General features: G+C 39.6%; 1 protein-coding gene across 4 annotated transcripts in view; it reads right to left on the bottom strand.

The window, feature by feature from the left end:
• Nucleotides 1–13,911, bottom strand: part of ZSWIM8 (zinc finger SWIM-type containing 8) — a 65,027-nt gene that overhangs the window by 21,360 nt on the left and 29,756 nt on the right. For all 4 annotated transcript variants that reach the window (XM_086466395.1, XM_009947319.2, XM_086466397.1 and 1 more), the window contains 6 exons: nt 8,479–8,651; nt 6,609–6,716; nt 3,952–4,033; nt 2,651–2,771; nt 2,090–2,291; nt 1,032–1,207 (listed from right to left, as the gene is read on the bottom strand). In XM_086466395.1, the coding sequence (XP_086322521.1) occupies nt 1,032–1,207; nt 2,090–2,291; nt 2,651–2,771; nt 3,952–4,033; nt 6,609–6,716; nt 8,479–8,651 (862 nt within the window). The remainder of the gene's footprint in view (nt 1–1,031; nt 1,208–2,089; nt 2,292–2,650; nt 2,772–3,951; nt 4,034–6,608; nt 6,717–8,478; nt 8,652–13,911) is intronic.

Here is a 13,911-nt window from a genome sequence, read left to right as displayed (position 1 = left end):
TGAACTGCACCAAATAAATGTGAATACACATAGCACAACCTCATACTTTATTAAAAGCCAAAACCTTTTATGTTTTTTATACATGATCTGATTGATGCTTGTGTTTATTTTAAGCCTCATTCACAGTTTCTTACAGTTTTTGATTCATCTTCATCTCCTATATTTAGCTACTTCATATTGTAAACTGTACAAGACAGAAACTGCATCCATTTTAGTGTCCCTGCTGTACCTCACAGAGATAGGGCATTTTATTAACGTTGCACAACAATTCACAGAAGCAAATCCTGGTAATGTGTAACTGTACTGAAAATACCGTCCTGTTTTCATTTGTTCCGAAAAACTTCTTCTGAGCATTTATAGCACATTAAACTAATTCAGTACATTTCACAAACCACACCTTGTAGACTAGATGTACAAAACAAATTATCACAATGCATCTCCACTGCTATTCGCAGCTAGTGCTAAATAAAGATTGCAGTGATTTACCAAGGCAGAATATGGTTTAGAATCCTGAAGAAACCTTGCAATTTTTCCTCAGAACTGAAAACACTGACTGAAAATCATACACCTGTGACACTGTTTACCAATACACCGGAGAGAATAAACTCCCCAAGAACACAGAAAACAAGAAATGGCCCATCTTGAAAGAGACAACAGTGAATGATTGGGCTAAACAGAAACCCATTAAACTGCTGAACAGTTAAATTTAGAAAGCATTAAAATTTATTGGTAGCTGGTGTTACCATTCAAAGAAATGTTCTCCACTGGGACACTGAAACGTAGAATTACACTCATATGCAAACGAGAACTCCCAAAAAACAAATTTAACAACATTGTGTAGTGTGAATAAAGTGAGCAGCAATAGCAATTACAGTTTAAAGTAATTATAGTCCTCTTGAACCTTACATAGCACATAGTCCAGAAGGTAATGAGGTAATAATACAAACACAAGAATCTATAGGAAGAAACTCTTGAGTGTGCATGAATATCACAGAAATAAGAGTCAGATTGGATTTGATTCTGGTGCTCACCTCTGTGGACTAATAGTCGGGTCAAGGACAGCCAGCCTCCAAAGAACCACCATTTCATCACACATACTTGCACAAGCATGAGCAGCTACTTCTGACTGGCCATTGCTGCGTCCTGTGTGCCCGCTAGCGCTGCTGTGTGATGCAGATGTACGCACACTGTACCACCAGCCGGTTATCTGCAGAAGAAAATGTTCAGTGGAGCTGTGTTGTGGCCAACATCTCATGCCCTGCTCTCACTTAACCTCACAACCACAAGGAGATGGGATCTGCAGCTAGTACCGTGTTTCCATTTGACTCCAAAACAACTACGAGCATGAAAACAGCAACGGTTTGTGAGAACTAACGGCTTCTCAAAATTCCTCTGGTTAGAAGGCATATGCCCACAGAACAAAACACTCACAGGAAGTTCTCTTACTAGAGACCTTCACGCTTGGAGGAAAAAAAGTGAATGAATGTGATAAATGAATCATTTCCTTTCCCCTGCTCAAAGTTGAGGTATGTGATAGAGCAATAAGGAAACCTACACTGCAATTTATATTACAGAGTGAGATCAGTGTTCCTAACTGTCCAAAGAAACTTTTTTCCTAATATTATTTAAAAAAAAAAAATTACTTAAACTCATCAAAAGACACTTTCTACAAAAGTAATGAAAGAATCTGAGATTCTACCACCCAACATACATCTTTACTTTTTATAAAAATGAGAGCTCACATGTGATGTACTTTGTTTAGGAAAAAAATATTACATCACCTTGACTGGGCAGAAATCAAATCAAATGTGCTGAGAGAGATCAGACTCCATATATTCATGTTAAAGAAGTAAGGTATTTTTTGGATATAGTGTTATCAGGGCATCATTAAATTAGCACAAGAGCAAACTGTAACATCATTTTAGCTTTTAGCTTTTTCTAGCTTTCAGGAGAAGCACATGCCCACAATGCATACAGACCGTTTAAAAACCCCATTACTCAGCCATGTATTGTACAGGGACACAGCATCAGTCACTGGCTCAGCCTGGTTCCCCAGAATTTCCCCCCCACAGCAAAGAGATTTGAATACCTGCTCATAGTTGAGACACTGGTCAGTCAGAATCTCCAGCAAAGGAGCTGCATTGCTATCCCGTCTCTTAAACATCTCCCGCACAATGGAAAGCAGATTCCAGATTCCTTCAGGCTCTCTTCCTCGCAAGGGACGCAGGAGACAGGCCCACTCAGCAGCAGCTGGTGGCTCCGTGGAAGAGAGATACATTGAATTCACATCACTGTAGATAAAACAGAAGAGCATGGATAAGAAAAAATTAATCCAAGCACAACTGTACAAAATCCTGAGTATATTCTACATCCAGAAGTATATTTGCACCTTAAATGGGACAGACATACACAACCTAAGAGAGGATGCATTACGAGACTGAGATCACCACACAAGCAAGGTACTGTGTAAATACAGTGTGCTCTACTGAAGTAACATCGGACAAGCTATGCAAAAATACAGTCCAGACGAGTGACCATGAAACCAAGCATCCTTGAGTCCATAGCATCACGTAAGGGTACAGGCTATACAGTGAACGAGTTTACAGATTATATGAATATAACATTTTTCCTTCAATGGGAAACAGTTTACCTGAAAACAACAGGAGAGGGTCCACAGAATTTATGAAGGGTTTTCTTTATGTTGTCACTCAGAGTAGATTCATCTAAGTACCAGGTGCTTTGATCTGATGCAGAGGGTCCAGCAGTGGGATCTTGAGATAAGAATAACACATATACACTCTGCAGGCTTTGAAGATATTTTCCCCTGTGTGCCCAATCACAGAGCTTATAGGGAGTACACAGGCATTGTCACTCAGTTTATTTCACCCATTGCAGAACTCATTATTCAGAACTATCTTAAAATGCTATCACAACATTACCTTAACCACTGACAACACTAAATTGGGAGACATGGCTGGCATGCTGAATGGTAGCACTACAACCAGTGGGACCAGGAGAAATTCAAGGACTGTGCCTCATGAAGTTCACTGAGGAAAAATGTACACTTCTGTACCTGGGACAGAAAACCCCATGCATCAGTACAGACTGAAAACCAACAAACCAATGGCAAACTTTCACTGAAAACACTGAAAAACCAACCTGCTAACTGGACCATATTAAGAAATGCACAGCTAGCAGATCTAAGGAACTTATTTTAATCCCCTCTACCTGGCTATGGTGAAGTTAGACCTGGAATATTGTATCCAATTTTGGGTCCCTCTATCCAGGAATGATACTGAGGAACCAGATAGGATAGAGTGGAGGGATATCAAGATAGCTGAGGGCACAGAGCACATGACCTACAAGGTGAGATTGAAGAAGATGGGCTAATTTCATCTAAAAAGGAGAGGGTGAGTGGTCATTGATCCTTCACAGCTTACAACTACTTGGAACCACAAACACACAACAGACAAACTCTTCTTGGTAGCAGTAGATGATAAAAAAGGGTATTCATACTGGACATTAGGAAAAAATAGAAATACTCTGTAATGTCTCTGGTAACCAAGATTTGGCTGAGCCAGCCCAAGCCACAGCCCAATCTAGTGTTGTAAACAGTCCTGTTTCAAGTAGGAGGTTGGAGAGGTCCCCTCCAAACAACATTTCCAGGAGCCTATAATCAATACCAACTTAAAAAGAAAAATCTTTTGTTAGAAAGGTGCATTGCCTGATGCTCCCTTCCTCTGCATACACTCTGAGGCATCCATTGCACCAGCAATTGCCTGTTGCTGTGCCATATATACATGCAAGTGCCTGTACTCATCCCTTTCCCTTGACCTCCACCTGCAATCCCAGCTACATGGTAACAGACCAGTTCAGATACTCAAAGCAATGGAAATATATCCACTTTCTGCCTGTGACACGGATTACTGAAATAAGATATATCAAGGTTACCTGGGGCTCCACAAACGGTGTTGATGGCAGTAGACTGAGAAGATAACAGCTCATCCAGCAAGCGCTGAGCTGTTGGAAGAATCTGAAAACATGAAGCAAACTTTCAATATGCACAGTATTTCTTATCCTGATATACTCAGCCAAAGATCTGCCTGGATTTTCATGACTGAAGCACTCATAATTTTAGTACCAAATACACACAGTCATGTTTTCAGAAAGGACGACAGAGGGTGCTAAAGATTATACAATATCAAACCAGCTGTTACACTTTCTCCTTTCCTTTCTCAAAGCAAACCTATATGCAAGGTTTACTTCCTACATTCTCACCCTAAGTAGTAAACAACAGCATCCTAGGTTATTATTTCCTTTCTCACTTCTTGAGGAGTAAGAGCCCACAGAGTGATACTGCAGCTAATTTTGAGAGATATGAAAGTGACTGCAGTCAAGGTCATCATTTTCCTGCACTTCCAATGTTATTTCTTGAAAAATGCACAGTAAAAAGTGGTTTTTTTCCCAAACTAAGTCTGGGCTGAGACCATAGACCCATTTAGCCTTTAGCATGCACACTTACAACAGGTTAGGCACATAGCTAGGATTAAAAGACTTGCAACAGAACATTTGCTATCTTCCCACCTCTCTCCGCACAACAGCTGAGGTTAAAGGATCACACTTACCATAAAGCAAGGCACATTCAGTACACCTGTATTTGCAAATAATATAGAACCATCTCAAATAGATGGAAGAAAAACAATGCTTCAGAAGGATATTTGGCATTTCAGTAACCTGAAGAAACAAACTCAGCATTAAGCTATTCTTGTACTTTTTTCCACTACTATATATTTTACGTCACCACAAAGCAGAAAAGTCACAGGTCTAGGCAATGTCATATCTTAAGGCTGAAGTATCAGGGACCTGCAGTGACTCTCCTTCACTATTTTTGCCAAGATATTCATATTTAATTGGAATATGAGTACCGGCTTCATGAAGGGAAACGGCTCTTGGAAGAAGAACTGGGGAATAAATTACAGCTGCTCAGAATCACTGACATTTTCAAGGATATAGAAAACACTTTCTACAAAGATTTTGAAAAACATCCCCATATCTAGCTGCATTCCTACAGACTACCATCCCTTTACACTTGAAAGTAATTCAACATTATATTACTGTACTATAATGTCATTCACAAGCTGAAAAGACGGATAAAATAATTGTGTGTACAGCCTACTCTACATCATGTAGTCAAAATATGGGGTCCCAAGGTACGAGAGTATCTATCTCCACCCAGGAATCTTCAAGACCAGGAATGAGACTGTTGGAAGAGTTTGGGGTGTGCCTTGCCTTTTTCAAGTGCATTACACAACATAGGTTAAGATGGATCTGCCAGTAAACCCCAAACTTTTCTGCTGGGCAGCATCCATCAGATTATCTGGCAAGATAGTAATAATTAAATAATCCAGATGTTCCTGGGTGCACAGCTAATACACATGACTCAAGGAGAAATAAATCCTGCAAAAAGGAGCAGTTCAGAATATTTGAAAGCAAATAACTCACATGCCATTCAGGAAACAACTACCACCACTGCTAGCCTTTCAAAACCCTCCTTTATTAAGCACCAGACTATGTGACATAAAGCTCTGAGTCCTTAAGGAGAGGAAAAGCTTTGTCTGTTACATAATGCAGCAAGAAGCACACACTATTGGTGCTGAACTCTCAGCAACAAAAAAGCAGTATTTTTACATCACTTTCATATTATATGATTCCTCTATTTCCTCTCATAAGAAGATTAGTATTTCTGTAGGAATTTTAGAGGACGTTTTTATCAACAGAATATCTTAGTGTCCCAATCACAGCACCATAATATGAATTTTAGGCACATGCTGACAGTAACCTAACTCCTCCTTAAGACATTATGCATGCACTACTGAAACGTGACAGATACCCATGCAGGTCAGCTTTTCTCAACCTCCTTTGGTTGAAGCAGCACAAAAAAAATTGCCAAGCCCTTGTATTTTTAAAGCAAACATTTCACAGTCACTTAGGTATTCTTGTGTATTTTGTGGAAGCATTTTAGGCAGAAGATGTAAAGGACCTGACCTTGAACAACATAGATATTTAAGGAATAAGAGCAGATTTTGCCTTTGACTAACAAAATTTCATGTCTATTACTTTCCATAACGCAAATGATTCTTACGAATCACCAAGAAGCTACACTGAGGGAAGTCAAAAGGTCATCAGTTGAGTGCATTAGAAAGCGCCCACCTAAAGCACATACAACACATCCCCTGCGTAGTCTTCTCCACTTAACTAACCAAACACATAAAAAAGTAACCTGCTATGTGCTGACCTAAGTTTTTCACCACCATGCATTTCTTTTATTGTGTTTGATCTTCCACAAGCTAAGCATATATTCATGCTAATACGAATAGCCACCACTCTTTCTCCTTTTAAGACATTTCTAATCCTTTATTTGGCAATAGACAATTGTCAAATAATAGAATGTCAAACCCGAAAAGGGCAAGAACTGAAAGCCTTCCCAGCAACTCACAATTGAATAGCACAACTGGTTATCTTGCAACAAAAGACATCATATAAATTGACCCAGAATAAAGGTAACTGAATTTAGCAAAAAGTCAGTCCTATCGATTGTCCCCATTTACCTGTTGTGGAAGTTCACTGATTAGGTACTGAGCAAATTTTTGCAATTGGTCTCTTTGTAGCCGAGACAAGGACTCGGACACAGGTGCTCGTAAACATACCGCAGATGCCTGAAAAAAGAAAAGGACATATAAACTGCCATTAAAAGGTCAGGCTTAATGAAGCTGTGTCCACTGAATAGATGAAGTGTCATGAACAGTAGTTACACTGATGCATATCATGCCTGGTCTTGATGGACAATCTTTTTTTCTGTAACTATGTGGTACGTTGCAGATAAGATGCAAATAAGCTGTCTAGACTTCATAAAAACTGTTTTTTAAGAGTTTCTTTTCAAGGAAACTGCCTGAACAGCTGTGTGTAAGATCTGTTGTTGCTAGCAATTGCACAAATACTGGCAGGGATTTCACAAACAAACCTCTAAAATGGGACATTATTCTTTAAGCTTCTGGCAAACCAATGAGCTCGGGGGGGGAGCTGTTTCACAGAATCACAACCACCTCATTTATCTCATTAGAGGGTTTTTCTTCAATCTTAAAATCAGTCTCTTTCCATATCTTGGAACAACTTATATGATAAAAAACACCTACCACTAGTTTCTTAACCTTTTTCACTCTATAGAACAAAAAATGCCCACATGGCACCGACTTAAAATTTAACCTGGAAACAGGCAAGAGTAGTTTGATAATAAAGATGCTTCTGATATTGATTTGTCTACATAGAGCAACATACCTTAGCTTGTAACTTGCTAGTGTCAGCAGTCAGCATATACAAACATGAAAATCCTTTCACTATTATTTTTCAGGTAGAAGAAAGGATTAGAAGGAAAAGAATGATTTTTATGTTACACAGGATGCAAACTTTCTGAGTGCGAATAATAGAAAAGAAAATTTGTTTCCTATCCTCACTCTCCATACCCACATTTTAAAACTGGAACTAATAATCCAAACCAGAACCCGTTTTTTTGCTCTCTAGTCCTACATACAGAAAGTATACTGATATTCTGATGATTTCACAAGAGTACCAATTTAAGCCTATTACAACTGTCCATTGTGAAATATTAACAAGCTTCAGCAGGTTATTAGCACTTATTTAAGAATCTGCAGTTGACCATAAGCATGTTAGCTACAAAATGTTCTGTGACAGAAGAAAATCTTCTGTTCCTTTCAGTCATCCAATCTTAATCCTTCCTGAAGATGTATTTCTCAGCTTCCCAAAGACTGAGGAAATTAATCTGTATGTAAGACTGAACTCTCAACTTGTGCATTTCATGTTGATACTACACAGTTTCACCTGGAGCTCACTGGGATAAGAAACACCTACTTTTCACTCTATACAAGGCCACACAGAATACAAGTAGTCAAATAAAAACATAAACTGACTGTCTGAAATCTAGAAGTCAAAATTACACTTGCCTGCCTCAGTATGTATTAAAATGAACTGAGGAACATAAAGGCCAACAGTGATCAAAATTACTTTGTTTCTGCACTCCGATCACACAATTTAAAGAAAGAGCTTTCAAATCCCATATTGACAAAGACTTTTAATAAAAGACTAACTATTGGTGACCTTTCACTCCTTGCAGGACTGAAGAAAGAATAATTCTAACATTTAAATGAGAAACAGGAAGGGGCCAACAAGGACTCTGTATCTACCCTTAGCAATTTGCACATTATCAAAGGACATTCTGCAGTTTCGAGCCTCAGACAATTCAATCTGCAGACTGCAACTGTGAGTGCACACTTGCACAATCTGTAACCAAAAGGAGTGCCAAGAACAACTTCCCTAAAGAGAGTGTGTGTTGTATAAAACTGTAATGAGGAAAGATTCAGAGAAGATGCCTAGGGGAAAGCAGAACTGTATTTAAAGGCCTACATTGTGTATCCGGAAGAGGCAGAGCGCCACGACATGAGCACACCACTTGGCCCCAGCTCCGCAGGTACAGCTGCATGACGTGATCCTGCATCGGTCAAACATCACCGCCACGTTGTACGCACCTTTAGGTGGCACCATCTGTGGGGGTACCACAGTGGCACTCAGGTGGAAACCTGTTAAAATTCAAAAGTCCAGTTACTCTTCTGGCACTTGGGAGACAGATTCAGCTAGCATGGAAATTTAGGTGCCATTTAAACAGCAAAACAGCATGTCTAGCAACAACATCCACATAGGGATAGACATGAATCTAGAGTCTCCAGCACTTGTTTCTTCCAAATCAGCTATGGCAGAATATTAGCAGAGGCCTAACATGTTACAAGAGGTTCAAAAATATCAGCTTTTAATATATTATTTTATTTATATATTTATTTCTATTAATATTTAACAAAGAAAAGCAGAACTGCATAAAGCTGTCACTGAAAGTGTGGGGGTCTAAGATAGACTATACATATTTTAGGCATGATTTCTATGTTAATTAACGCTGGCAACAGTACAGAACAGGCTAGATGACCTCAGAATTATTTCCAAGTCAGTCAACTTCCACAATTTTACAGTGAACTAAAGAAGGCAGCAATTACACCTGAACACTTACTTTCACTTTGTGGCTTCAGAAGCTACTATTTCTCATAAATTATGTACCTCCTTGTAATTTTGTGAATATCCCTTTTTTATAAACCATGTACTCAGACAACAAAACACCCCTCAGGCTTAGACTAAAATCAATGGAAAAGGGAAATTTCAGCAATAACACTTGAATGAATCTAGCCCCATTAATCTGCTCAAACAAATAAATTATGAATTTCATCTCAGGCAGGATGACAAAGAAATTTAATGAGGCTTGGCTTCATGTAAACTCATGTACAATGCTGTCACCGGTTAAGGCTGGGCTGGCCACTAAACTAACGACAGACGCTCTCTCTTAACCCCTCTCCCTTCCGAGAAGTGGAAGAGAGACTTATGGGTTGGAAAAAAACCCTAAAACAGCTTTGATGAAACAATACCAACAAAAAGATAATAATATTAATAAGAAAATAATGACGTATACACAAATATATACAAAACTAGTATCGAACTCCCCCAAAGACAATCATGTCACCACTGATGCTGCAGCGCTAGCACTGGGAAAGTCCCCGACTGGACTCAGTGGCAGACAGAAACCAGATACAGGAGCTGGATTCAGGAACGCACAGATCGGAATCGAAGGCAGAAGAACAGAGTCTTCCTCGGAGGCTGGCCATAGAAGAAGAGCTTGACCCTTGTGATCCCTCAGCTTTATACCTAGTATGACTTAGATGGAATGGAATAGTTTGTTGGTCAGGTTTGGATCACTTGGCCTGCCCGCTTCTCCCCATGGGTGCAATCTTTTCACTCATGACCCTTTTACTTATGGCACACAAGATTTAGCAATGACCTTGGTTTCTATAGGAGCAAGTATAAGCAAGAGCCTTTCTGCGTACCATTCCTTATTGTAACTATAAGCATCAAGCGCTATCACTTCTAGAAGCAGACACTCTCTGAAAAAAATATACCATTAACTTCAGAAAGCGCAGTCACTCAGAAGAGACTTAGCTGAAAAGTAAAAACACTGAATGGAGAATCGGTTCTGTTCTAGTTCAAACCACGACAAATGCATACCAGTTGTACTCATAATACAGCTTCCTCAACAAATAACGGTAATCCAGAGGCACACGTATTACCAGAAGGAGCTGGTAATGAGCATGAATCTTTTACTTGTCTTGAAGGTCCCTATCACCAGTTAATCATTCTCTACAGCAATGAGTACCAACCTCAAAACCTTTCTGCTAGTCTCAAATTCAGTTTTAATGAAGCATAGAAAGCACCATGGGTCAAAATTCAGTCCAACAATCACAGAATGGTTTGGGTTGAAAGGGACCCTAAAGATCATCTAGTTCCAACCCCTCCTGCCATGAGCAGGGACACCTTCCACTAGACCAGGTTGCTCAAAGCCCCATCCAACCTGGCCTTGAACACTTCCAGGAAGGGGGCAGCCACAGCTTCTCTGGGCAACCTGTTCCAGTGTCTCATCACCCTCACCGTAAAGAATTTCTTCCTAACAGCTAGTCTAAATCTCCCCTCTTTTAGTTTGAAACCGTTAACCCTCATCCTATCACTACACTCTCTGATAACGAGTCCCTGCCCACCTTTCCTGTAGGCCCCCTTTAAGTACTGGAAGGCTGCTATCAGGTGTCCCCAGAGCCTTCTCTTCTCCAGGCTGAACAGCCCCAGGTCTCTCAGCCTGTCCTCATAGGGCAGATAATCCAGCCCCCGATCATCTTTGTAGCCCTCCTCTAGACCCTCTCAAGAAGGTCCACATCTACCTTAAGTGAAAAAATACGGCTTGGGACAGATGATTAGAATAGTTTCTCAATCATCAGCACAGGGAATTACATTATAAATCCACACTACTAAATTTTTATTCTGATATTGTCAGATTATAACAACAATAGTGTTCAGGAGTGCACGTGACTTCCTAAATCCCATTTAAAACAATGTGCCCTATTTCTTCCTCAAAATATAATCCTTGTGCCAATACAAACTTGCTCTTACCTTGCTTAACCTCTCTATTTCTCCTGTTCACAGAATTCAAATCCTCTTCCTGATGTGGGTGATTATTTTGATTAGTACACATAATGCCACCCAGTTCTTCAGCCATTTTAGCAATTGAAACAGAATCAAAACAAAAGAAGGCATTCACACAAAATTACAGAACTGGTTATTACTAGCTACAGTTCTAATTTATGTTCCACACTTGGGTAATATAACCCAAACACTTCAGCTAGTCCTGTTGTACTAGAAGTATCTCAGACTAATGCCAAAACATCCTAACTTTCACAAAACCATATGAAGCATTTCACAAATTGCAATTGCAGCAATTCTGTTTCACCAAGAAAAAGAAATATTCAAAAGGTGTTTAGAGAAGAATAGGTCACAGCTATAAACTCTTATCAAGCTCCTACCACAAAATTTTTATTTGTATATGAAGACAGTTAACTGATTAAATACAAAGAAGGAAGAACAGTTATAAAAAGAGACAAAGAAAATTTAAAGGCTTCAGCATGACATATTACAAGCTCCAACTCAAACTGTAGCTTGATGAACATATCTGCCACTGCTAATCCAAGCAGCTCTGCCCAATTCTTTTTCAACACCAGTCTTGCTGTACTGAACAACTGTTTGCAGGATGGCACAGGAAACCATACCAGGAAAAAATTCTGGATTAAATTAATGGCTACTTTTACCAGGTAAAATACCACAGTTCAGTTCACTCCACAGCTTACACAAGCCTGAGCCTGCAGGGACTGAAAAGATGACTAACTGGATGATAACCACTCTAGAGTGCTTTAGCCCAACACTGCTGTTTAAAGAAATGGTCAGCAAATTGTACTTGTTTACAGTCAACTGTCTTCCCCTGCAGACCACAGCTCTTACCCTCCTGCTCAAATGTGAAGAAAAAAAATCACATCTACTACACACCTGAGTGACCTAGCCACTTCATGGAGACCACAAGAATGTTCTTCCACCCACCCCCTGCTCCCACTACCTCATAACAGCTTACCTACTCCATGCATAACAATACATTACAAAAACATGTCTGTATGTACCAGCAGCATTCATTCTGCAACTGCATGTAGCCCACAAGAAAAAAATAATATCTATACCCTAATTCTTGGCAAGTTCCATTCCCAGGAGGCCTTGAGAATGAGCTGCAGGCCAGAGGAATTGCTCTGCCAGGAGTCTCGCTCCCCTAGCTACCATTTTTCTTAAATGTACCGTGGGCATAGAGCAAGCTTAGTGCTTCTGTGAAAGCACTTAAGTCTTTCTACACAGAAAGCGCATCTTACACTTCTATGAGCACCAGACACCTTACTTATGCACAGAACAAACATGTCAAGCAGCCAGCACCAGCATCAATGCTTCAGAGGATGTGTCAGGTAGACACTGTCCAACACACTCGCTATGCACAGAGAGCACTGGGAGTGATCCACTGCAGCCATGAAGCAAGTTTTATGTAGTGAAGTAGAGGTAGTAGCACGCTATCCTCTCTAACACTCAATTAAGACACATGGTTTGTTCAAATGTAAAAGCTGGACATAATCCACTGATGCCTAGACTAGGTCCTACAAAATAGAGGTGGCTTCTTTTTCAGTCCATCACCTACCCTTCTCACTGCTTTACGCCTCAAACAATCTTTCAGGAAAAGTATATAAAAGAAATGTATGCTTCCTGCTGTTTAAAATCCAGTTTTCAGAATTTTAGGATAGCTGTGTCAATGTCTTTTGCATTTAATATTTATTTTACCATGATACTCATTTATTGTGAAATTTCAGGTCTGTTTATTCTTTTTTCTGAGGTCCTATTAGTCCTCATGATTTCAGGCAGAAATGCACAAATTTCAAATACCTCAAGCTACTCGGTAAGCATCTGGAATTAAAAGATTGAAGTGACCTATGAGTTAACAACACCCTGCTAAGAATACTTCTTGCAATACAAATTCCAAGCTTTCTTCATTGATTTTCAGTAGTTCTGATGCCCCTGTAACAATGACAAACACAACTCTGCATAGAATTTAGGAACTTTTTCTCTGGCTTTCCTGGGACTAACAGCAATGGGAAAACAAGAGCTGAACAATAGCTTTTTGACAGGAAGTAAAGCAAGGTAATTTTGGACATATGTTTGTTTTAAACCAATAAAGGAGAATCTCTAAAGAGTGGAGACTTAGAGACACTACTCAAGGAGATGCAAAGTTAGAACCAAGACTGAACCTGCTGCTGCCTTCCTCATTTGTGAAAAAGAAATTAAGACTATGACAGAAAAAAGTCCCTGAAATCAGCAACTCCAAACACATCTACTTGAGAACAGCAATAATGTTTTCAGTGCAAGGAGGTGAGTAAACAACCACTACAAAGGGAATGTGCAGAAGAAGGTCTACAAAAGCCAATTATTTCTGTATATACAGTAGAGCACTGTAAAAAAAGTGTGGTTTTGGATTGTGGTGAAGAGGTGCTCTTGTTCAGAAATTATGGGTGTGCATTTGCATAGGAACAAGATGACTTAAGATTACTCATTGACATTTAAAAAAAATAATGATCTTATACTGCAAAGGGAAACGGGACAAAAAGAGCACCAAGACATTTCAAGACTTATCCTATTGATCACACTATCACAATGCACTGCCCAATCCCCCTTCAAATCAAATCCCCTCTCAAGGGCTGCTTCACATCCTGTGTTTCTTTTCCCATTTGTCAGTATACAAAACTCAAAACTGCAATCACACAATCACACACCTTAAAAATCATTTGGAGTAGACAACTGAAATTATATCCACGCCACCTGTACTGCCCAGCTTATGGG

Source organism: Leptosomus discolor, chromosome 6 (genome assembly GCF_034619465.1).
Source record: "Leptosomus discolor isolate bLepDis1 chromosome 6, bLepDis1.hap2, whole genome shotgun sequence".
NCBI lineage: Eukaryota > Metazoa > Chordata > Aves > Leptosomiformes > Leptosomidae > Leptosomus > Leptosomus discolor.
The sequence above is the reverse complement of the archived record's forward strand: the minus strand, read 5'-3'. Positions and strand labels throughout refer to the sequence as shown.